Source organism: Schistocerca cancellata, chromosome 2, assembly GCF_023864275.1.
Source record: "Schistocerca cancellata isolate TAMUIC-IGC-003103 chromosome 2, iqSchCanc2.1, whole genome shotgun sequence".
Classification (NCBI taxonomy): Eukaryota; Metazoa; Arthropoda; class Insecta; order Orthoptera; family Acrididae; genus Schistocerca; species Schistocerca cancellata.
This window is the reverse complement of record NC_064627.1, coordinates 514482856-514507322: the sequence shown is the minus strand read 5'-3', so window position 1 is coordinate 514507322 and position 24467 is coordinate 514482856. Positions and strand designations below refer to the sequence as shown.

Genomic DNA, 24467 nt, shown 5'->3' with positions numbered 1-24467 from the left:
TTATAAACCTGTGGTCAAAGCTCTTTTGTACTCTTCCGGGTTTCCTGCTTGATAATCAGGTGCTAGGACATCTGCAAATAGGATCTCTGTAGCATTATTGTTGGGCATACCACGGGATAAAGATTACAAAGGCTTGATGGTAGCACAGAACACTGTGGCAGCTCATCAACCAGCCCTCACCATCTACAACATTCTTCTCTAAGGAATACTTGGAATCACCTTTTGCTAAGCATGCTATACTTTAGATTAACCAGTACTTTACATGACATGATTTCTGCAGATTTAAGTAGCAGGTCATGGTGGTGTAGCTACTGTAATCTTTAGTTTATGCCAATAGCCTGCTTCGATAGAAGCCTGATCACAGCATCTGTGCTTCCTTTGAAAACCGGCTTGTTGGAATGGAGCTACTTTGTCAATTAATGAATTAATGCTTGGATTCAATTTAGCAACATCCTTTTTATTAGTTTTTAAAACTATAACATGTAGTGAAATAGGTCTGTGATGTGATGCTTCATTGCCATCTTTGCCAGTTTCTTTGGCAGCTATTATTTTTTGGAGACAGGTCTATATTCCACTTCCACTTCCCACTTTCCAGTGTCAAACTTTACAAGATAAATGACTGAAAGAGTTGAGTTACTGCTAGCAGAAAATTATGCAGCTGACATGGCTGATATGATTCCCAATATACTTTATTTTATTGTGATTTCAATTGATCCTGATAGTAATGTAGTTGCAAGGATATGGAACAAGTCAGTATTTTTACAATGTTAACAATACAGCAGCGCATAATATGGTTAATTCTTGACATGACTCATAGTAACAACATGGGACACTAGAAGAAATAAAAACATATTACATACATCAGAATTAACACTTATGTGTACACATTCAGATAAACAATTTTGAGCAACAATATAACATTGCAGCAACAAATTGTTTACATTTATGCTTACACTGCATTGCTAACTTGGTTGTATAATAAAAACTTGCTCCTATGTACTAAAAAAAGGACCCCAGTACTCTGGTATCAGACTACTAAGAAGTCTGTCTAAAAACCTGCAAGATAGTGTGCTTGACAATGACTTTCCAAAAAAACTTAAAGACTATCTCATTGAAAAAGAGTTTTACAGTGTTGCAGAATACTTATGCCATTAAATTTGTATATATTGTTATTCATTATCAATTATGTAAAAATGTAAGCTAAAGGTGTAGAAAAATAAGTTATAACGAATGTTAATACTTTTAACATGTCCTATATTACACTTACGTTTACTGTACACAATGTAATCTTACAGGATCAAATAAAATTCAATTCAATTCAATTCAAATATTGTACCAAATAATAATACTAGTCAGGACAAGTAGAAAAATATACAATGCCTTTACACAAGTTCTTCGTATATAAATCAGGTGACAATCATTTTTCTTAAAATGTCAATTTCTATTGGCTAAGCAAAATCTGTATAATACCTTCTTTTTTTTTCCAGCATGGCGCAAGTATGGATATGGCAAGAAACCTCAAGAAGATACACAAAATTGAATTTTTAAATGAATTAGGATGTTATGTATGCTGCAAGAAAAAATATGTTCATATATACAACAGTAACAAAGGTCCACATTTATTCTCACACATAATCATCACCAATTTACCCCATTTTGAGCAAATTAATTGTGTTGCATTTATTAAAATTATATGTAAATACCATAAAAATGGATGTGAAAGTTATTTCATGTCTGGAGAAGTATACTGTCTTCTGATGGAAGACACTACTTCTGTCTTATCAATGCATATGCATTATTCTCTTAGAAAATTTGAAATAGAAATGTTTTTTCCTTATATTTCAGTTATATTATCTCAAGTTGTGCCACTCTAAATGCAAAATTTTCTTAATATTACAATTAATTTATTCAAAGAAAACAATCAATATTTGACAATATAATGAAATAGGATAGATAAAAAATCTACTCACCAAGCGGTGGCAGAACACACACATAAAATAAGATTATAATTAGGCAAGCTTTCAGAGCCAGTGACTCCTCCTTCAGCCAGGGTTGTTGGGGAAGGAAGAGGACTGAAGGAAAGAGACTTGAGAGGTCTAGGAAAAGGGGTAGATATTGGAAAAGTGATCCAGAACCGCAGGTCAGGAGAGACTTACCAGACGGGATGAGAATGAAATCTTTCCTAGACTTCTCCAGTCCTTTTCCTTCACCCCTCTTCCTTCCACTTCAACGTTTCTGTCTGAAGAAGGAGCCACTAGCTCTGAAAGCTTGCCCAATTATAATATTCTTTAATGTGTGTGTTCTGCTGCCACTTGGCGAGTAGATTTTTTCATCTACCCTATTACATTATATTGCCAAAAATTAATTTATTCACGTATATGACAATTGCAATGCTTTCTCTCTAGTACTCCAAGAGACATTTACAATTTAATTTTAATAATGACTAGGTGCAGTCATCCTAAACAAAGATTGCTCATTGGGTGATGACAGGAGAGAATGGAAAATGTTTTGTTTTCAAACGCAAACAAAATCATATTGAAAATGAAATTCTATTTTCACATTTCATAAAAAAGTCTCAAATTACAATGAATTAAAGATATTTTTTAACAATGTCAGGAAGACAAGACATGAAGAAGCAGCATTTTCAGCAGTGACCGAGTACATTATCCCATGCTGTATCCATATCACTAGCCTTTATCTAGTCATTCATTCATCATTGGAGCCCCTAAGGGAAACAGCATACAGGGCTGGAAAGAAGTCCAACGTGCACTCGGTTTGTCTGCCTGAGGGCCTCGTCCAAGATGTAGAGGTGGCCTTGCCTGCGGCTATAGAGCGTACGGGGTGCACTCGTCTGCAAGTAGTTGCTCATGTCGGCACCAATGATGCTGCCGCTTGGATTCTGAGGTGATCCTCAGTTCATACAGGCGGCTGGCGGATTTGGTGAAGACCGCTGGCCTAGCATGCAGGGTGCAAGCAGAGCTCTCTATTTGCAGCATCATTCCCAGAGTGGATCAGGGTCCTTTGGTTTGGAGATGAGTGGAGGGTCTCAACCAGAGGCTTCATCAACTCTGTGACGGTCTTGGCTGCAGATTTCTAGATTTGCGCTATTGGGTGGGGAATTGTAGGACTTCCCTATATAGGTCAAGTGTGCACTACACAAAGGAAGTGGCTACTTGGGTAGCAGAGTACTTGTGGCATGCACATGGGGTTTTTTAGGCTAGGAAGTAGTGCGAGGTGTCCTGATGAACACTCATCAGTCGACGTGCAGGCAGGGAAATCAGGACACGGTAAGTGTAAAGACACTTCAGCTATCAAGATATTAGCAGTAAATTTTCAGAGTGTTTGGAATAAAGTCCTGAATTTACTGCCCTCCAGGAAGCATGTGGCGCGCAAATTATTCTTGGGACTGAGGCCTGGCTGAACCCTGAGATAGGAAGTTCTGAAATATTTAGTGAGGGTTGGAACGTATATTGGAAAGACAGATTAGACACCGTAGGAGGTGGTGTCTTCATTGCAGTTGACAAAAATATTGTGTCTACTGAGGTCGAAGAAGAGTGTGATTGTGAAGTTATCTGGACGAGAAATAAAGTTAATTGTTGGGTGTTATTACCGGCCACCAGGTTCCACCGTGACAGTTCTAGAATCATTTAAAGGGAGCCTACACTCTGTATCGCAGAAGTACCCGGATCATGCTATATTAGTTGGAGGCGACTTCAACCTACCTAGTATAGACTGGGATGTCTATGGATTCATTACAGGTGGTACAGACAAGCCGTCGTGTGAACACATTATCCGAAAACTGTCTTGAGCAGCTAAATTGACAGCCAACGCGTAATGGAAATATTTTGGATCTGGTAGCCACGAACAGACCAGACCTCATTGACGGTGTCAGTGTTGAGACAGGGTTTAGTGATCATGATGTTGTCATTACAACTATGGTTACAAAAGTTAAAAAGTCAGTCAAGAAGGCTAGGAGAGTATTCTTACTAGAAAGAGGAGATAAGCAGTTGTTAGCATCCCACTTAGTAATGAATCGGCTTCATTTACTTCCAGTACGATGGATGTGGAAGAATTATGGGCAAATTTTAAACACATTGTAAATCACGTATTGGACACGTATGTGCCAAAAATGTGGCTTACGGATGGAAAAGACCCACCGTGGTTTAACAGCACAATTCAGAGAATGCTCCAGAAGCTAAGACAGTTGCACTCACGGTACAAGAAAGATCGGGAGAATGAGCACAGGCAAAAGTTAGTAGAGATTCATGCTGCTGTAAAAAGAGCGATGCGTGAAGCATACAACCGCTACCACTGTCATACCTTAGCAAAAGATCTTGCTGAAAACCCAAGGAAATTCTGGTCTTACGTAAAATCAGTAAGTGGGTCGAAGGCATCCATCCAGTCACTCACTGATCAGTCTGGCCTGGCAACGATAGACAGAAAAACGAAAGCTGAAATTTTAAATTTAGCATTTGAGAAATCTTTCACGCAGGAGGATCGTACAAACATACTGCCATTTGAGTCTCATACAGATTCCTGTATGGAGGACATAGTGATAGACATCCCTGGGGTTGTGAAGCAGCTGAATGGGTTGAAAATAAATAAAATGCCAGGTCCTGATGGGATTCCAATTCCGTTTACAGAGAGTACTCTACTGCATTGGCTCTTTATTTAGCTTGCATTTATCGCGAATCTCTTGCCCAATGTAAAGTCCCGAGCGACTGGAAAAAAGCGCAGGTGATGCCTGTATGTAAGAAGGGTAGAAGGACGGGTCCTCAAAATTACAGACCAATATCCTTAACATCAGTTTGTTGCAGGATTCTTGAACATATTCTCAGTTCGAACATAATGAATTTCCTTGAGACAGAGAAGTTGCTGTCCATGCGCCAGTACGGACTTCTTAAGTAATAGAACCCAGTACGTTGTCCTCGATGGTGAGTGTTCATCGGAGGTGAGGGTATCATCTGGAGTACCCCAGGGAAGTGTGGTAGGTCCGCTGTTGTTTTCTATCAACATAAATGATAGGATAGGATAGGATTGGATAGGGTGGATAGCAATGTGTGGCTGTTTGCTGACGATGCTGTGGTGTATGGGAAGGTCTCGTCGTTGAGTGACTGTAGGAGGATACAAGATGACTTGGACAGGATTTGTGATTGGTGTAAAGAATGGCAGCGAACTCTAAATATAGATAAATGTAAATTAATGCAGATGAATAGGAAAAAGAATCCCGTAATGTTTGAATACTCCATTAGTAGTGTAGCGCTTGACACAGTCACAACGATTAAATACTTGGGCGTAACATTGCAGAGCGATATGAAGTGGGACAAGCATGTAATGGCAGTTGTGGGGAAGGCGGATAGTCATCTTCAGTTCATTGGTAGAATTTTGGGAAGATGTGGTTCATCTGTAAAGGAGACCACTTATAAAATACTAATACGACCTACTCTTTAGTACTGCTCGAGTGTTTGGGATCCCTATCAGGTCGGATTGAGGGAGGACATAGAAGCAACTCAGAGGTGGGCTGCTAGATTTGTTACTGGTAGGTTTCATCATCATGCGAGTGTTACAGAAATGCTTCAGGAACTCGGGTGGGAGTCGCTACAGGAAAGGAGGCGCTCTTTTCATGAATTGCTACTGAGAAAATTTACAGAACCAGCATTTGAGGCTGACTGCAGTACAATTTTACTGCTGCCATCTTATATTTTGCGGAAAGATCACAAAGATAGGATAAGAGAGATTAGGGCTCGTACAGAGACATATAGGCAGTCATTTTTCCCTCGTTCTTGGGAGTGGAACAGGGAGATAAGATGCTAGTTGTCATATGGGGTAGTTGTCATATGAGGTACCCTCCACCATACACTGTACCGTGGATTGTGGAGTATGTATGTAGATGTAGATGTACTACAGAACTAATCATGAAGGAGAACACTTATGCACATAGAATGAGTTCTAATTGTATGATTATATATGTTACTGTTATGACTGAAAGTGCTGATGATAATAATAACAATAATAATAATAATGTTGTTGTGGTGGTCTTCAGTCTAGAGACTGGTTTGACGCTACTCTATCCTGTGCAGGCCTCTTCATCTCTGAATAACTACTTCAACTTACATCCTTCTGAATCTGCTATTCATCTCTTGGTCTTCCTCTATGATTTTTACCCTCCACAGTTCACTCCAGTACTAAATTGGTGATCCCTTGATGCCTCAGAACGTGTCCTACCCTTCTTCTTGTCAAGTTGTGCCACAAATTTCTTTTCTCCCCAATTCTGTTCAGAAACTCTTCATTAGTTATGTGATCTACTCATCTAATCTTGAGAATTCTTCTGTATCACCACATTTCAAAGGCTTCTATTCTCTTCTTGTCAAAACTGTATATTGTCCTTCTTTCACGCATGGCCACACTCCATACAAATGCTTTCAGAAAAGACTTCCTGACTCTTAAGTACTTGATGTTAACAAATTTCTCTTTGTCAGAATTCTTTCCTTGCCATAGCTAGTCTACATTTTATATCCTCTGTACTTCGACCATCATCAGTTATTTTGCTCCCCAAATAACAAAACTCATTTGCTACTTTAAGTGTCTCATTTCCTAATCTAATACCCTTAGCATCACCTGATTTAATTTGACTACATATCATTATCCTTATTTTGATGTTCATCTTGTATCATCTTTTCAAGACACTGTCCGTTCTGTTCAGCTGCTCTTCCAGGTCCTTTGCGGTCTCTGACAGAATTACAATGTCATCGGCAAACCTCAAAGATTTTATTTCTTCTCCATGGATTTTAATTCCTACTCCAAATTTTTCTTTTGTTTCCTTTACTGCTTGCTCAATATGCAGATTTAATAACGTTGGGGATAGGCTACAACCCTGTTTCACTCCCTTCTCAACCACTGCTTACCTTTCATGCCCCTCGACTGTTATGACTGCCATCTGGTTTCTGTGCAAATTGTAAATAGACTTTCACTCCATGTATTTTACCCCTGCCACCTTCAGAATCTGAAAGAGAGTATTCCAGGTAACATTGTCAAAAACTTTCTCTAAGTCTACAAATGCTAGAAACTTAGGTTTGCCGTTGCTTAACCTATCATCTAAGGTAAGTCATAGGGTCAGTATTGCCTTGCGAGTCGGACCATTTCTATGGAATTCAAACTGATCTTCCCTGAGGTAGGCTTCTACCAGTTTTTTCTATTTGTCTGTAAAGAATTTGTGTTAGTATTTTGCAACTGTGTTTTGTTAAACTGATAGTTCGGTAATCTTCACACTTTGCAATCCTGGCTTTCTTCGGGACTGGAGTTGTTATATTCTTCTTGAAGTCTGAGGGTATTTGGCCTGTCTCATACATCTTGCTCACTAGATGGAAGTGTTTTGCCATGACTGGCTCTCCCAAGGCTATAAGTAGTTCTAATGGAATGTTGTCTACTCCTGCGACATTGTTTCGATGTAAGTGTTTGAGTGCTCTGTCAAATTTTTCACGCAGTATCATATCCTCCATTTCATCTTCATCTACATCTTCTTCCATTTCCATAATATTACCCTCAAGTATATCACCCTTGTATAGACCCTCTATATACTCCTTTGACCTTTCTGCTTTCCCTTCTTTGCTTAGGACAGGTTTTCCATCTGAGCTCTTGATATTCATACAGGTGGTTCTCTTTTCTTCGAAGGTCTCTTTAATTTTCCTGTAGGTAGTATCTACCTTATCCCCAGAGATACATGCTTCTACATCCTTACATTTGTCCTCTAGACATCCCTGCTTAGCCATTTTGCACTTCCTGTCGATCTCATTTTTGAGACATTTGTGTTCATTTTTGCCTGCTTCATTTAATGCATTTTTATATTTTCTCCTTTCATCAGTTAAATTTGGTATCTCTTCTATTACCCATGGATTTCTACTGGCCCTCTTCTTTTGGCCTACTTGATCCTCTGCTGCCTTGACTATTTCATCTCTCAAAGCTACCCATTCTTCTTCTACTGTATTTCTTTTCCCTGTTCTTGTCAATCGTTACCAAATACTCTCTCTGAAACTCTCTGTAACCTCTGCTTCTTTCAGTTTATCCAGGTTTCATCTCCTTACATTCCTACCTTTTTGCAGTTTTTTCAGTTTCAATTTACAGTCCATAATCAACAAATTGTGGTCTGTAAATGTCTTACAGTTTAAAAACTAGTTCTTAAGTGTCTGTCTTACCATCACATAATCTATCTGAAACCTTCTAGTGTCTCCAGGCCTCTTCCAGTATACAGTCTTCTTTCATGATACCCAAACCAAGTGTTAGCTATGATTAAGTTATGCTTTGTGCAAAATTCTACCAGGTGGCTTCCCCTTTCATTCCTTAATTCAGTCCATATTCATCTACTACTTTTCCGTCTTTTCCTTTTCCTACAGTCGTATTCCAGTCCCTCATGACTACAAAATTTTCATCTCCCTTAAATGCCTGAATAATTTCTTTTATCGCATCATACATTTCTTCAATCTCTTCATCACTTGTGGAGCTAGTTGACATATAAACTTGTACCTCTGTCGTAGACATGGGCTTCATGTCTAACGTGGCTACAATAATGTGTTCACTATGCTGTCCGTAGTAGCTTATCTGCTTTCCTATTTTGTTATTCATTATTAAACTCACTCCTGCATTATCATTATTTGATTTTGTATTTATAACACTGTATTCACCTGACCAGAAGTCTTGTTCCTCCTGCCATAGCTTATCTGCTTTTCTATTTTGTTATACATTATTAAACTCACTCCTGCATTACCATTATTTGATTTTGTATTTATAACACTGTATTCACCTGACCAGAAGTCTTGTTCCTCCTGCCACTGAACTTCACTAATTCCCACTATATCTAACTTTAAACTATCCATTTCCCTTTTTAAATTTTCTTATTTACCTGCTCGACTGAGGGATCTGACATTCCACACTCCAATCCACAGAACACCAGTTCCTCCTGAGTAGTCCCCGCATGGAGATCCAAATGTGGGACTATTTTACCTCCAGAATATTTTACCCAAGAGTACGCCATCATCATTTAACCATACAGTAAAACTGCATGCCCCCAGGAAAAATTACAGCTGTAGTTTCCCCTTGCTTTCAGCCATTTGCAGTACCAGCACAGCAAGGGCGTTTTGGTTGATGTTCCAAGGCCAGATCAGTCAATCATCCAGACTGTTGCCCCTGCAACTACTGAAAAGGCTGCTGTCCATCTTCAGGAACCACACATTTGTCTGGCCTCTCAACAGATACCCCTCCTACAGTACAGCTATCTGTATCGCTGCGGCATGCAAGCCTCCCAACCAATGGTAAGGTCCATGGTTCATGGGGGTGGGGGAATAATAATAATAATATGTTCAACATTGAATGATTCATTGCATATAAACAAGCAAAGTTTGTAATTCTTGATACACAATGTAATAACGCATTCTTCTGAATAAATTGTTGATTAACGAATGGTAACTTTCCACATAAATGGTTTACTGCTATTTACAATATTAGGAAAAGAATATGTTGCTACTCACCATAAAGATAACGGCTGTGTTGTAGACAGGCACAACAAAAAGGCTATTATACATTACACATTACAGCTCTCGAACCAAAGCCTTCTTCAGCAACGAAAACACACACACACACACACACACACACACACACACACACACACACACATTCACACAAGCAGACATGCCTGCCACACATATGACCACTACCAGCATCAGCTCCTTTGCTGAAGAAGGCTTTAGCTGAAAGCTATAAGGTGTAACAATTTTTCATTGTGCTTGTGCCTGGCGGCCAACTCAGTGGGTTGTCTTCTTTATGCTGCGTAGTAGTCTATCCTTTTCCTAATATTACTGATATTCCAACATGGAGTTTTCTTGTTTGATTTTGCATTGCTGATATTTACAGTTTTGAAAAACTTCTTATGGTGCATGTTACTGTGATATTCTTTAATTTGTAGAAAGAGTTTCGTAAAAGGAATTTCTAAAGTGTAAACTTGGGCTTCACTGTGGGAAGAATCATAGGTATACTGAGCTTTTCGTTGGTTAGTTTTAATCTGGCATATTGTGGATTCTTTTCATAGAATGCTCATGACTACCAGTTTGTGGTGGTTTTATGAAAGTGGGTTATTTACTTGAATGAATTTCTATGCTAGATTATGGCAGAAGTATCCTTATTGATGGTAACACAGACTGATAAATGGTGATTCAGTAATACTATTCAGATAGAAGTTGCCGAATGAACAATGAAAGAGGTTTACCAAGAGCACAAAGTATATAAAAATTTCATTTTTTCCTAAATATATTTTTTCAGTACACTGAATATAGTTTTTCTTTACAGCAGGTCAGGGACAGTTGCAATGGGAGCCAAGATCTGTGTAAAATCTGGCCTCACAGTATCATGCACAAGGGAGAAGGAGATTTATTTGGTTCAGAGTATTAGCTCCAATCAAGACACAAGATACACAGAAAGATTTTTTGAAATTCATATATTATGAACAAAAAAATGCAAAATTCCAAATACAAAGCAATTGTAATTAGTATCATTAATGGCATGAAATAAATAACTCAGGCAACAGATGTTCAACTCCTAATGGCATTAAGTGGGAGATAGATGATTTTAGATTAAAGTCATAGGCTACTAAATTCAGGAAATTCTTCTTAACACTATCAGAAAACACAAACATAAATTATCATCAGAAGTAGACCTATTAGATTCACTTATGCAGGCTTTGCATACTTTCCTAGCAGACAGTATATTTGTCATCTCAACTATTAAAGGAGTTACAGAAGTTTTTCAATTACTGAAAAAGAGTAACTCTTCTGTAATTCAATGAAATTACTGAAATCTTGTACTGACTCTGCAGTGCCTGCCTTTAATTATAAGGGGCACTCAAATGAATATGAGACTGATGGAAAAAAGTAAGTAAATTGTTCACTATTTCAAAAGTAATTGTCCTAGCTGTTAATACTTTTATTGCACTATAAGACAAGATGATTGATGCCTTCATAGAAAAATGTTTGTGACTGCCTACAGAACTGTGGCTATACCCAAGTGTGCACCTCTTCATCCACTATAGATTTACGGCCATGACTGTCTTTCTTCAGGGCTCCAAAAATATGGAAATTACATGGGGAGAGATTGGTATTGTGTGGAAGATGTGTAATGGCTTCCCAGGAAAACTACAGCAGCATACCCAAAACAACATTGGCAACTTGTGAACCCACCCACATGTTGCCATGGGTACTGCACATTGGTTTCCATTATTTAGCATCTTCACAACAACTCACACCATAACATACCTAGCATACGTGTTGTGTACTACTTTATATGCAATGATAAGGAGAGGCGGACTACAGACTGGTGCAGCAGCTGCCATTGAAGGGAATTTGGACATGAGCAGAAATGATTAGCAAACACATAAATGCAGTAAACAGAAGATTTACTTAATGTGTAGTTTTCTCCAAAGCATTGTGAAGAAACTTCACAAAAGAACAAACAGTAACAAAGAGTGTTATGCAGTGTGAGGCTCCCGCCGCTAATGCACGGGCGAACTGTCAAAGGCTGACTAAGGCTGCAGACTGTCAAAGACTGTGACAGAGACTGGGTTTGTAGCTGTCTGGCTACCATCTTATATCGCAGTGGCAGATTGCATTCATAGTTGGAGACTCTGAAGGAATGGTTCAGCAGATGTGCATCGTTGGATCAGCCAGGTCCCCATACGACTGCTATCGGAGCCTGTTGGAAATGTTTGTTTCTGTTGCCAGTGGTGAGATGCTGGTGAGTGTGGTATTGATCTATGATACCACAGTACTAACTTCACACTTGCACCATTTCAGACTTACTACTTCTGTCATACTGCTTGTTAACAAAAATCAACAAGTAGTAGAAACGTAGGAAAGGTTGCAGGTCGGAGAACACAGAATACTTTAATCTTTTACATAAAAAGTGTTTCTTTAACAATTAGATACTTCTTTTACAAGTGTTTTTTTCTGATTGAATTATTCAGATAGGAATAATGGCAATAATTAAAAAAAAATAGTTAAAATTTCAAATCAATTTAAATCAATTTGAAAATAATCTTGTGTCAATTTTATATCTTACTTCTGTTTTTGTTGTGGTTTTCCGTCTGAAGATGGATTTGATGCAGCTCTCCATGCTACTCTATCCTGTGTGAGCCTCTTGATCTCCAAGTAACTACTGCAATTGACATCCTTCTGAATCTGCTTACTGTATTCATCTCTTGCTCTCCCTCTAAGATTTTTACCCCCCTGCACTTCCCTCCAATACTAAATTGGTGATCCCTTGATTTCTCAGACAGTATCCTGTCAACTGATCCCTTCTTTTGGTCAAGTTATGCCTCAAAATTTCTTGTCTCCTCTATTGTATTTAGTACCTCCTTATTAGTTACATGGTCTACCCAACTAATCTTCAACATTCTTCTTTTCTTGTCTAAATTGGTCATCATCCATGTTTCACTTTCATACATGGCAACACTCTAGACAAATACTTTCAGAAAAGACATCCTAACACTTAAATCTATATTCCCTCTCTTTTTAATTCATGCAGACCGCTTTTGCCTTGCCCTGCACTGCCTTGCTGTCATACTGATGCAGGCAAATTTTAAAGAATGGGGCACTCTTGTTTACCTTTCACTCACCATAATACGGAAAATGTTCTCTTAATAGTAACTTTTGACAAGGAGCAATGGGTATGCGTATGATCTCTCAACATTGTTCACCTGATGATGTGGCTTAATGCCGCAAAACCAGTTGTGTTTTAATAAACAACAATTTTACCACCTGTGACCTGAGTTCTTCCTAACATCATAGTTGTATATCATAGCTTGCTCTAATTAAGATTGATTACCTTTGAAAGCCAAATATTGAAAGGTGTTTTAGGGATAAATATTACCACTGTTCTGCCCAAAAAGGTAGGTAAAAGCTGCATTGGATTTGGTGGGTAGCCAGCTAAAAGATAGCAATGTATCTGAACATTTGCAATCACTCAAACGCACACTAACACTCAAAAAGAGGAGTCAACATCAGCAAAAGCTGTATATAGCAATACACAACATAAATTCACAACTTAAGACTTGAAGAACTCAAGAATTTCACAGGTGAATTAAATAAACAAAAGACTTTGATGGCTGGTTTCCAAGAAATGAGAAACTTGATAGAACAAACACTCAAATAATAAGAATACAGAATTTGAAAGGAGAAGCCAGGACAGAGGGTCATAATGCCATGTGTCCTATTTGGAACAGGATTTATAGTAAATATAAAAATAATAGAGGCAGTAATTGGATTTTGAGCAATGTAACCAACAAATGCAACTTCTAAAACAATGAATACAACTTACACAATAATAAATGCTCACAATCTGACAGGTGAAAAAAAATTCTTAACAAAGGCAAGGGAAGGGACAACTAAAATATGGAATCTTCTCAGATTGACAGTGATCAGAATAAATAAAAGGAATGTATAAACCTTGGTAGACTTCAGTGTCCAGTAGGGAAAAGGAAAGGAAATATCAAGATATAATTTGACAATGGAACCCACATAACTTTAAAAACAAGAATGACCAAAGATTTGTAGAGAACACAATGTTAAATCCAAATCACCATACTTAAAAAAGAAGCCAAATTAGATTATAACAAGGAAACTCCAGGTTAGAGGGAGGGAGAAAGTTAGCTAGACCATTCCTACATAGGAAAAAATTTCCATAAGGAAATTTAGAAGATTAAAGAATTAAGAGGAGGAGACAAGTTCAGACCATTACACTGTTAAAATTGAGATCAAATTCACTCTGTTAAGGAAAAAGAATGAGTAAATCAATAAAACAAATAAGAGCTACAACCCACATCAGCTAATTAAACTAACAAATATTAACAAATAACACATACAATCGCATTAATAGATGATTTAAAAGGACTGGCATCAAGTCACAAAAAAACAAGCTGAGAATCTAGCTCACTTGAACCCATAAAGAATACATGCATGATGCACACGAGAAAGGGACAAATATCATGAAGAAAGACATCAAACATGGCTAAGCTTCAAACATTCGAAACAGGAGAAAATGCCATTAACCAGAAAAACATTCACACAGAACATTAGGAGAATCAAGGGAGGATTTCATGAAGAGAAACTAAACTCTGTAGAAGGTAATTACCACAAACTCATTTCCAGGAATTATTTCAAAATCTTTGGAAACAAATACAATATATGAGCTCCAAAGATTAATACTGAAAGATGAAGAAAGAATGGCACACAGTAATGAAGAAAGTGCTGAAAGCGTAATAAAAGCATCCCATAAACTTTCGAACCACAAAGAAACGAAAGATCTCTTACAAATCCACAAAAATAACCCAATGAAAAGTAAACCCAACAAATTAGACCCTCCAACTTTCCAGGACGTGGAAAAGGCATTTTAAAGGCAAAAAATTGTAAAGCATTGGGAGAAACTTGGGTTTTTGTTGAAACATGGAAATATTGAAATGACACAGTCAAGTTCTCCTTGCACATGGCTCTAACAAAAATGTGTATAACTGAACAGTTCTCTGAATATTAGCCCATGGCTATTATTCACCCACTGCATCAGAAAAGAGATAAGAGCAATCTGGGCAACTAAAGAGGGATCTCTCTCCTAGACTCTGCATACAAGAGTTTATCCAAGATCCTATGTGGAAGAGTCAAAGAACAAATAGATAAGGAGTTAGGGGAATACCAGGGAAGTTTCAACCACGGAGAAGCTGTGTAAAGCAGATCATTAGTTTAAAATAAATTATGACATACTTCAGGAAACAGAACAAACCTCTGCCAATAGCATTTGTACACTTTAAGAAGGCATATGGTTGTCTCCATAGACCATCATTATTAAAAATTCCAAGGAATCTAGGATTTCATCCAAAACTAATGAAAGTAATAGAACTTACCCTAACGAACACCAAATCAAAAGTCGAGTTCAGAGAGAAATTTCTGTACCATTCCTCATAAAAACAGGCTTAAGACAAGATGACTGCCAATCACCATTACTGTTCAACTATAAGCTGGAATATATGATGAAAGAATTATTTGGTACAAGGATAACCAAAAGAACATAAGAATTGTAAGGAAGAAAATTATATAAGTTAAAACTGCTTGGGTTTTGATGATGGTCTTGTTCTCCCAGGCATTAATGTTCAACAAGCCAGGCAACAAGTTAAACCACTACATGAAATAACACAAAAATAAGCATTAGAATATCATTTGAAAGAGCAGAGATTATCGTGATTGATCCACCACTTGCAAACAAAATTACAGTTGAAGAATAGGAAATAAAAGTTGTTGATAAATTTAAATATTAAGAGGAAATCATAACATAGAGCCTAAATGAGAAAGTGCCATGGAAATGTAGAATAAAAAACTGAAGAAAGCAAATTACGTTATCAAAACCACATACTGGTACAACAAAAAAGTCTATCAACAGCTGCAAAATTAAAACATTATAAAAAGTTAAACAACCAAAAATGACATATGCAGCTGAAATCATCTCCAAAACAACAAATACAACAGAAATTGACGGACTACTCAAGACAGAAAGAAAAATAATTTGGACATGCATAAATAAACAATATCAAGTAAATAGGCAATGGGTAATAGCTTCAAATGAAACAGTATGTAAGAAAATAACTGTGGTAATGAACACAATCATGAAAAAACACATCCCATTACTTGGACATCTGATGAGAGCACCAGAGAACAGAATTAGTAAGATAATAATAGAAAAATTGTGGAATAGCAAGAGAAACATCAAATGGATTATAGAAATTAAGGAAGATATAAGAGAACTCCAAATTACAATAGATTAACTAGAAAATGAAACAGAGAAATTCAAAATACTGCAAGACACACAAACCAGACTACAAACAAAGGTTTTAGAGGAACTGTTCCTCCAGTTACCTCACACTCAATTGTGATAGTAGTCAACACTTGATTACATTTACTCAGTATACATAGAACAATGATACAGTGAACATAGAGATGTGTCTCCAAAGAACATAAGTCATATTGTTCAATACAAACATACATTTCATTTTTATATCACAACTAATTCACGAATCAATGCTTCCACTTGCTTCATATCAAGACACACACACAAGCTGTCAGGTAAACCAACTGGACTGAACTTGAAACCCTGGGGCCACCAAGACCATCGGGTGTCGACTAAGTACTTGCCTACCAGACTGCACAAACGCCATTGTCTTTTTGGTCTTTACAGGGTCACTAAGTTTCTATCCTTGTTGAAATGTCATGTGGGGAATAAAACAATTGGGCTCTTTCATTGCATGATTTGTATGGTCATGTTTTAGAGTATGCTGGTGAGCCTCAAATGTGGTAGAGAAAGACAAGGTCCTGCAGTGGCATCTCTTATCCGTACAAAGTAGCATTTGAACAAGTCTTTCTGGATTAAAATGGGTTTATCTCCATGTCATGGCAGACTGATAGGTTTGAGGAATTGCACATAAATTTGCAGGCTGTGTAAAAATGTGGCATATTCCCTAACTGACATACTGGAGAAAAATTCGCCCAATGTTCTCACCTGATCTTCATAGACTAACTAGGCAGAGGAACACAATAAGTCTTCCTTGATTACTGTGTGGAGTCCTAGAAGTATTAACAGTAGTGTCATTGTCCAGGATTCTGCACAGCAGGCTAAAGCTGCTTTCAGGGTGTGGTTGCACCCTCATAATCTCAGGAGCTACTCAGACAGTTGGCATTCAAACTGTCTACCCCATCCATTGTAATACTTTGAGGAATACCAAACCTGATGAGGTCAGTAACATGTTTGAATAAGGAAGTCAGAGATTTGTGATCTGTGAAAAATTTAAATATCTGTCCCTCTGGGAAAGGTCATAAATGCTTGATAGTTAAATATATGGCCATGAGTTTCCTGTCAAACACATTCCTTTGTTTCTTGTGCACTGACAGGTTTTTGGAAGAAACCCAAAAGTTGCCATTTGGCTGCAGCATATTGTTGTAAAACTGTGCCCAGCACTGTCTGACAATCTGCAAGGTAACTGGTACATTCTGAACAGGATGTACCAATGCTGTAGCATTCACCAATGCATTTTTATGTCGCGATATGTGGATGTAGCTTTGGGAGTCCACGGAGGTTTTTGCTGCCAGATGTATTTTTACCAGTGAGCAGTTTGTTAAGATGTTCCTGCAGATCTCCCAAGTATGGTACAAATGGCTCTGAGCACAATGGGACTTTACTTCTAAGGTCATCAGTCCCCTAGAACTTAGAACTACTTAAACCTAACTAACCGAAGGACATCACACACATCCATGCCCGAGGTAGGATTCGAACCTGCGACCGTAGTGGTCGCGCTGTTCCAGACTGTAGCGCCTAGAACCGCTCGGCCACCCCGGCCGGATTCCAAGTGTGGAAAGTGTCTTCTGTAATAATATATAATATCCCAAGGAATCGTCTAAGGTCTTTCAATGTGGAAGAAGGAGGTACGTTTACAATGACTGTCACTTTTTTGGGAAGCAATTAGATACCGTGGTTTGATATGGTGTAGCCAATAAACTTTACTTCTTCTTTTACAAAAACACACTTGCTCTTAGTAAACATTACACCATAGCACTCCAGTCTACAGAACAAAGTATATAGAAGCTTGATGTGCCCTTCTATTGTTTTTGAAAATACTATCAAGTTATCCATGTAACAGAACATGAATGACAGGCTGTGCAGCACCTCATGCATGTAAAGTTTGTGCAATGTTTTGTAGGGCAGGAGAATAATATTGTGCTCAAAGATACCAAAGGGTGTAGTCAGAGCTCTGTTTTTTTTAATGGAGCCATACGTATTTATGAGAGCACCTTAGCACTGTCAATAACAATTAAGTAGCAAGCCCCTTCTAGGTTACCATTAAAGTCTGCTATCAGAGAAACTGGGTACCAGTCAGGAATAGTGTGTGTTTAAACCCCTGTAGTCTGCACAGATTCTCTATGATCCATTTTTCACTGTCATTCTCCCTCACCACTGTAGTATGATTCTGGCCTTGTGATGAAGACTTTTAGCCTAGGAAGAAGCCATTACCATTGGTAAAACATCAGACATGATGGAATTTAGGTACTCTGCAGTAATCTTCTCTTACAAGGGAATAGTCCAATAAAACATGGTGGCAGTGGAAACGTACACCCCTACTTGTGCTGCAGCAACTGCACATGTGCAACTAGGCACACACACAGCTGAAGTCAGTGGTACATTTTTAAACAGGGGAAATGATACAACTCAATCATAATTAGTAAAGAACATTTCAGATTATTGTCCATTGATAGTTACTCTGACACTACAGTACACAGTTGCTGTTCTCTTGTATTAGCCACTCAAGTGACTTCTCTGCTTTTTGCAGTATTTGTAAATATTGAGAATATAGATAAAGCTGAACTAATATTTATTGTGCTTTCCTAAGGCATGCCTGCCAATAGCACCTTTGTTTTCTTCCAGTTTCACAGAAATGTGGAATCCAATTAATATCCTCAATTTAGCAATGATGAAATATGAAGAATATGGTTTCCAGCTGAAATCACTTACTTCTCCTGAGGATGTATATAAGTATCATTTGTTAGCTGATTTCCTGGACAGTCATTCGAATCATATCAACATTTTGTTTGAAACTGTGGATACGCAATAAGAAATAGGAAATGACTGTGATGATTCCGTGAACTGTGGTTCAGATGATGTTAGTTGTGCCAGTAACACTTCTGAAGAAGAATACCATCCAAGCCTAAAAAAAAATACGTACTGCAACAGCTTTCAGCGACAAAGGAAAGGCAGTGGAATAATGGTTAAATGAAGAAGGGAAAAAACGATTGAAGTTACATAGTGTGCAAAAGAGTTTTCATTTCATGAACTGTGCACATGGAGGAATGAATTACATGAAGTAAGAAACATGCAACAAACAGAAACCTGAAACCATCTGCATGAGAAACTGTTCAAAAGATTTAGAACTGCTCGTTAGAGGCTATGTACCATTACCAATCAAGACCTATGACACTGGGCCCTCCGAATTGCATCTGACATGAACATTGCTAATTTCCCGGCTTCGTCGACCTCGCTACACAGGTTCAAGAAATTGTACAGGATAGGAAGTCACCAATTTACCAAATTTATGTCATGTAAATGTGTAGAGCAGCTGCCAGTGATAGACAATGCTATAGAGAAATTTGTAGCTGATGTAAAGATCAAACTTTTATCCCCGCAACTGATGTTTATCATGCTGATCAGTCAGGTTTCGTGAAAGAACTGCGTGCACACTGAACTTTATCATTTCAGAGTCAGTTGTCCAATCAATGAAAGCAATGATACATTCACATATGATAATGCCAGTGATAAGTATGAGTGATTTAGTGTTTCTGCAGCTGTATATCAGTCTTCAAGAACCACAAAGCAAATTAGGACCAAACATAAAAAATGGACTGGTTAGTTGCAAAAATCTTTTAATCAACATATCAAAATCTGGAAAAATGGGAAAGAATAATTTTCAACATTTTATTCAAAACGTATTCCTACCAGCTGCAGAAACTAATTCATTGCTTTTGTTGGATTCTTGGTTTTTGTGAATGATGACGAAAAATCTGTAGATGTAATGTGGATTCTGCCTGGAACTATTAATGCGATTCAACTTCTCGATAAAGAATTTTTTTTGACAGTGGAAAGCATTTTTCAGGAAATTATCGGACAACCTAATTTCCGATACCTCTCTCTGATTTCATGTTTACCAGCTGAACAGTGTTTTTATGCTCCAGTCATTTGTGCGTTACCGGTTTTCTTTGCCACGCTTTACGAATTTGATCAAGTATACCTAGTATGCAGTGCAATATGCAGAACAATGGCTGGGGCCATTTATGACTCCATCCCAGTTCTGTCTAAATAAAACTAGTGTTTACTGCAAAGTGCCTGATTGCATCAATTTTTCCTTTGTCTGGTGTGCCTGGTGCAAGGAAAAGTTTGTTTTTGTCATTCACTAGACACTTCGCATTTTTGTGACAACTACAGGGAATAAACAAAGACCTGTTTCACTGATAGTCAAATGTACAGCATTCAAACATTATTATAAGGAATGGCCTACAGGAATTGTTATAAAATGTAGTACTGCAAGACACATTTCATTTCAACAAATTATAAGTCCTTATTGATGTAAGTCATCTTTGACATCAAACACTGCCTTGATTTTATTTTCTCTGTTAGCTACTTTTGTCAGAATTACATGTGCAAGAATTGAACTGTTGATATGAAGTTATTAAAAAAAAATGCGTGTACAGTTTAAGCCAGTTATTCACCAGAGCAAACAAGCTAACAACCACAAGCAAAAGAGAATCCTGTTTGGTGTACCCATTATGCCTCTTGCACATCTTTCAACTGGATGCCACTGCAGCTACTTACACCCTAAACTTCCCCAGATGTCTAATCATAAAATGGAGACCTGCAGTTTAATGTGTAACCCAAACCACACGTTTTTGTGGCCACTCCAACATCTGTGATAAGTGAATTCTCAGTTAAAAATCATACTGAAAAGTTGTGGTCTGAACAGGATTTGATCCCATGCTTACTGGATCATGCTTTGCCACTAGACCATTTTTTTAGAAAAAAAAGTCAAAGGATATGACCATTAGACCTTACACACTAGCTGTGTCACCTCTTGAGATGATGCTCGACGTCAGTAATTAGTCTCCTGTATATAAGTTTCCCCTCAATGGTAATGAGAAGCCAGGGAAAAATGGCAGACATACAAGGAAACTTTTGGACCAGTGTTAAGGAGAGATGGAGGTGCAGTTCTGTGTAAAGTGCATGATCTCCATGCATTTCACGCTTTCATACAAATTGAGACACTTACAGTCTTCCTTCCCTGTGCTGTTTTATAACTCTGCCAAGAACAGTGTGCTCATTGTGCAAAATGATCCTCACTGCATAGCAATGTTTCACATTGTGCTCTAATAAGGTAGAGTTGTATCCTGTATGCTGACTATTAGCTCAAAAACTAAAAACTAATAACACAGCATTCATATGCAATGTCTGCTACCTTGTGTTCCCTTCCATTGCCTCTGGTATAAATGATTCTAGTCGTATACAAGCGAATGGTAGTGGATTTTCTGCAAATGCTCATTCACATGTGTTTGCTTCCATTTTCTCCATTGTAAACCAGGCTTTACGTGCTTAGAATTTGTGTCTGTGAACTCTGGATAATTCCGCTACACGGCACTGCGTGAATTCGCCGAGTCACGTGCTAGGTGGGCAGGGCTGTACAAACCGCTGTTATAAGCTGTTCTTCATGTGGTAAAAATGTGTAACTTCAACATTTTTTATAAAATACCAGCAGTGCCTCTTACAAGGGAACCTCCCCATCGCACCCCCCTCAGATTTAGTTATTAATTGACACAGTGGATAGGCCTTCAAAAACTGAACACAGATAAATTGAGAAAACAGGAAGAAGTTGTGTGGAACTATGAAAAAATAAGCAAAATATACAAACTGAGTAGTCCATGTCTAAGATATGCAACATCAAGGACAATGAGAACCGAGAAGCGCCGTGGTCCCGTGGTTAGAGTGAGCAGCTGCGGAACGAGAGGTTCTTGGTTCGAGTCTTCCCTCGAGTGAAAATTTTACTTTCTTTATTTTCGCAAAGTTATGATCTGTCCGTTCATTCATTGATGTCTCTGTTCACTGTAATAAGTTTAGTGTCTGTGTTTTGCGACCGCACCGCAAAAACGTGCGATTAGTAGACGAAAGTACGTGCCTCTCCAGTAGGAACCGAAAATAATTGATCGCAAGGTCATAGGTCAACACAGGAAATCACGTCTGATATATTCTATACGACACTGGTGACGGCATGTGCGTCACATGACAGGAATATGTTGTCGACCCACCTAACTTGCACACGTGGCGAATGGGTAAAAAAATTCTTCTACCTTGCCCAATTTAGGTTTTCTTGTGGATGTGATAATCACTCCCAAAAAAGTGATGAAAATATGAGTTTGTCACATAAACTGCAACAAATGAATGCAAGAGTTTCACAGTCGCACAGTTTTCCCTGTGCTCTGTCAAAACATATGTTTTTTACGTTTTCAAATGTTTCCGTGTGTAGACCGTCAAATCCTGCATATGTCCAAGCAAATCTGAACATGTCCTGGAATTTTGGAGAGTGAAGTTGATTATGTGTGAGTGCCTGAACTTTGATAATTGTCTGAAAATAAAAAATTAAATTTTTTATTTGAGGGAAGACTTGAACCAAGGACCTCTCGTTCCGCAGCTGCTCATGCTAACCACGGGACCATGGTGCTCATAAGTCCACATTCTCCTTGATGTTGCCTACATTGCGCATGGACTACTCAGTTTGTATATTTTGCTTATTTTTTTCATAGTTCTTCTTCCTGTTTTCTCGATTGATCTGCGTTCAGTTTTTCAAGGCCTATCCCTGTGCCAACTTATAACTAAATCTGAGGGGGGTACGATGGGGAGGTTCCCTTGTTAGCAGCTAAAATTTTGACAGTCCATTTCTTTTGTTATCTTCTTCCTGTGTAAAAATTTTCAGGATATGTTTTGACGTGTCTTATTGGACCATACCTGTGTTAGTCCATAGCTGCCATGATGTCTGCAATTACTACTGCGGGTCTAGCAGAGTCCCAGGTGAATGTTCCTCATAAGATAACTTGTCGCCCACACCCCCTCCCCCAGCCTGTGTCCATGGCAAAATACATGTTTCCAGCAGCCGTTCACATGGTTGATGGTAGATACAAAAATCAGCATAATGTAACAAGAAATATGATTCATCTGGCTAAGCAACAAATTTCTGTAGGTCCACAGTACAATCTTGATGATTCCATGCACAATGCAATTATTATCGACAGTGTTGTTGGGACAATAAAGGAAATCATTGGGATGGTCTGCTGGGGAGACCCATGTACTACAATGTGTGCTGAACAGTGTGCTCCAAAACTTTTGTGCCTGTACCAGCACTGTCTGTTGCCAAATCTGCCACAGATTGCTGCTGTCCTGCTTTACTGAGTGGACAAACCTAGATTTACAAATTCTGCACTGAGGTGCAGCTGGTCAACACCTTGTGTGCTCATAGTTTCACCATACTTCAACGACTTTCCATAAGTTCTCATGAGAGTAGCATGTGAGCAGCAAACCATATTTCTCATTTAAAAGATGCTCATTCCCAGGCTCTGTGCCACAGCAATCTGTCCTTCATCAAAGTCACTTATGGATTTCCCAGTTTTTGCCTCATATCATCATGAGAATGGCACACCATTCATTTTTTCTCCCCTTATGTGCTTTCCTTATCATCACGGGCAGTGATCATAATGACTTGGCTCATCAATGTGTGTGTGTGTGTGTGTGTGTGTGTGTGTGTGTGTGTGTTTGCAGTAAGCATTCTCAGCAGATGGAAATCCAGTGAAAATCCAAGCAACGGGGTTTCATTGGCAGCTATTGATTGTGAGATATTGTTGATAACTTCTTCGTATTGCTTTTGCCTTCATGGAAATGGCACAATTGAAAAACAAAATTAAACTATTCAGAGATTAGTTGAATATCACATCTGTAGTGCAGTTTCAAGGTTATGAAACGAAAAGGCAAAGAGATATGGTTCAAGAAGTAAGTGTAACTGTATTGCATTATAACTCATCTTGTTTACAATGAGCTGATATGAACATAAAAGTAAATGGCCCAAAATTTTGAACTTCAAATAAATTACTCTTGAAAGATTAGTCAATAACACTCTTTCTGGTCACACATTTTACAAAAGAAATTTAAACTTCTCTGAACATGATACGAAATTCCTGTAAATGTGGCACCTATGTTCAGATGTCAGTGGTATTAGAAAACTGTCAGCTTCAACACTGTGTCTTTCCCTGTTGATGGTGATTATGCAGTAGACAAATGCACATAAATATATGATCAACAACATGGACATATGTATCTGTTTTCTTCCTTAGTAATTCATCATTATCCTAAACACACAGTTGATTCTTGCTACTGAGTGCATATAATTTTATAACTTTAGCCGCTGTCAAAGCATCTGTAAGAAAAAGGTCTGCTAAAGTTCTCTAAGAAATGACAAACAGTAGCTCACCATACATTTCCTGACAATAATGAACATTCTATATTCACAAGTTTTCTTTACAACATTCATTCTCTGAACATACCTCCATCAGATAGTTTGCCATAGCACCCAACAACCATGATTCAAAATTTTAATTGGTATCAACTGGCAGAATTTTTAAAAACTTAGGTAAGTTTGCATTTATGTATATAGGCCGTAGGCAGTTTTTGAAGCCCAATTCCACATCCATTTTACTCGCAGTTTATTTTAGCTCAGCAATCAGGTGGCATTGGGAAATAAAGTGCAATAAGTGATTCCCTTATGGCCACAAAAGTGTCTTTCACCACAAGTAACATTGTCCCATAAATAGTCA

The 24467-nt window shown here is 38.1% G+C and overlaps 2 protein-coding genes across 4 annotated transcripts in view; one reads left to right on the top strand and one right to left on the bottom strand.

Annotated features, from left to right (window-relative positions):
- The window catches only part of LOC126162059 (clavesin-2-like), a 247354-nt gene that overhangs the window by 960 nt on the left and 221927 nt on the right, over nt 1–24467 (bottom strand). The window lies entirely within an intron of this gene.
- LOC126162061 (retinaldehyde-binding protein 1-like) overlaps nt 1–24467 on the top strand; it is a 174595-nt gene that overhangs the window by 148618 nt on the left and 1510 nt on the right. Inside the window, exons 8-9 of the mRNA XM_049918315.1 lie at nt 1488–1611; nt 9101–9305. Coding sequence (XP_049774272.1) covers nt 1488–1540 — 53 coding nt within the window. The 3' untranslated portion in view covers nt 1541–1611; nt 9101–9305. The remainder of the gene's footprint in view (nt 1–1487; nt 1612–9100; nt 9306–24467) is intronic.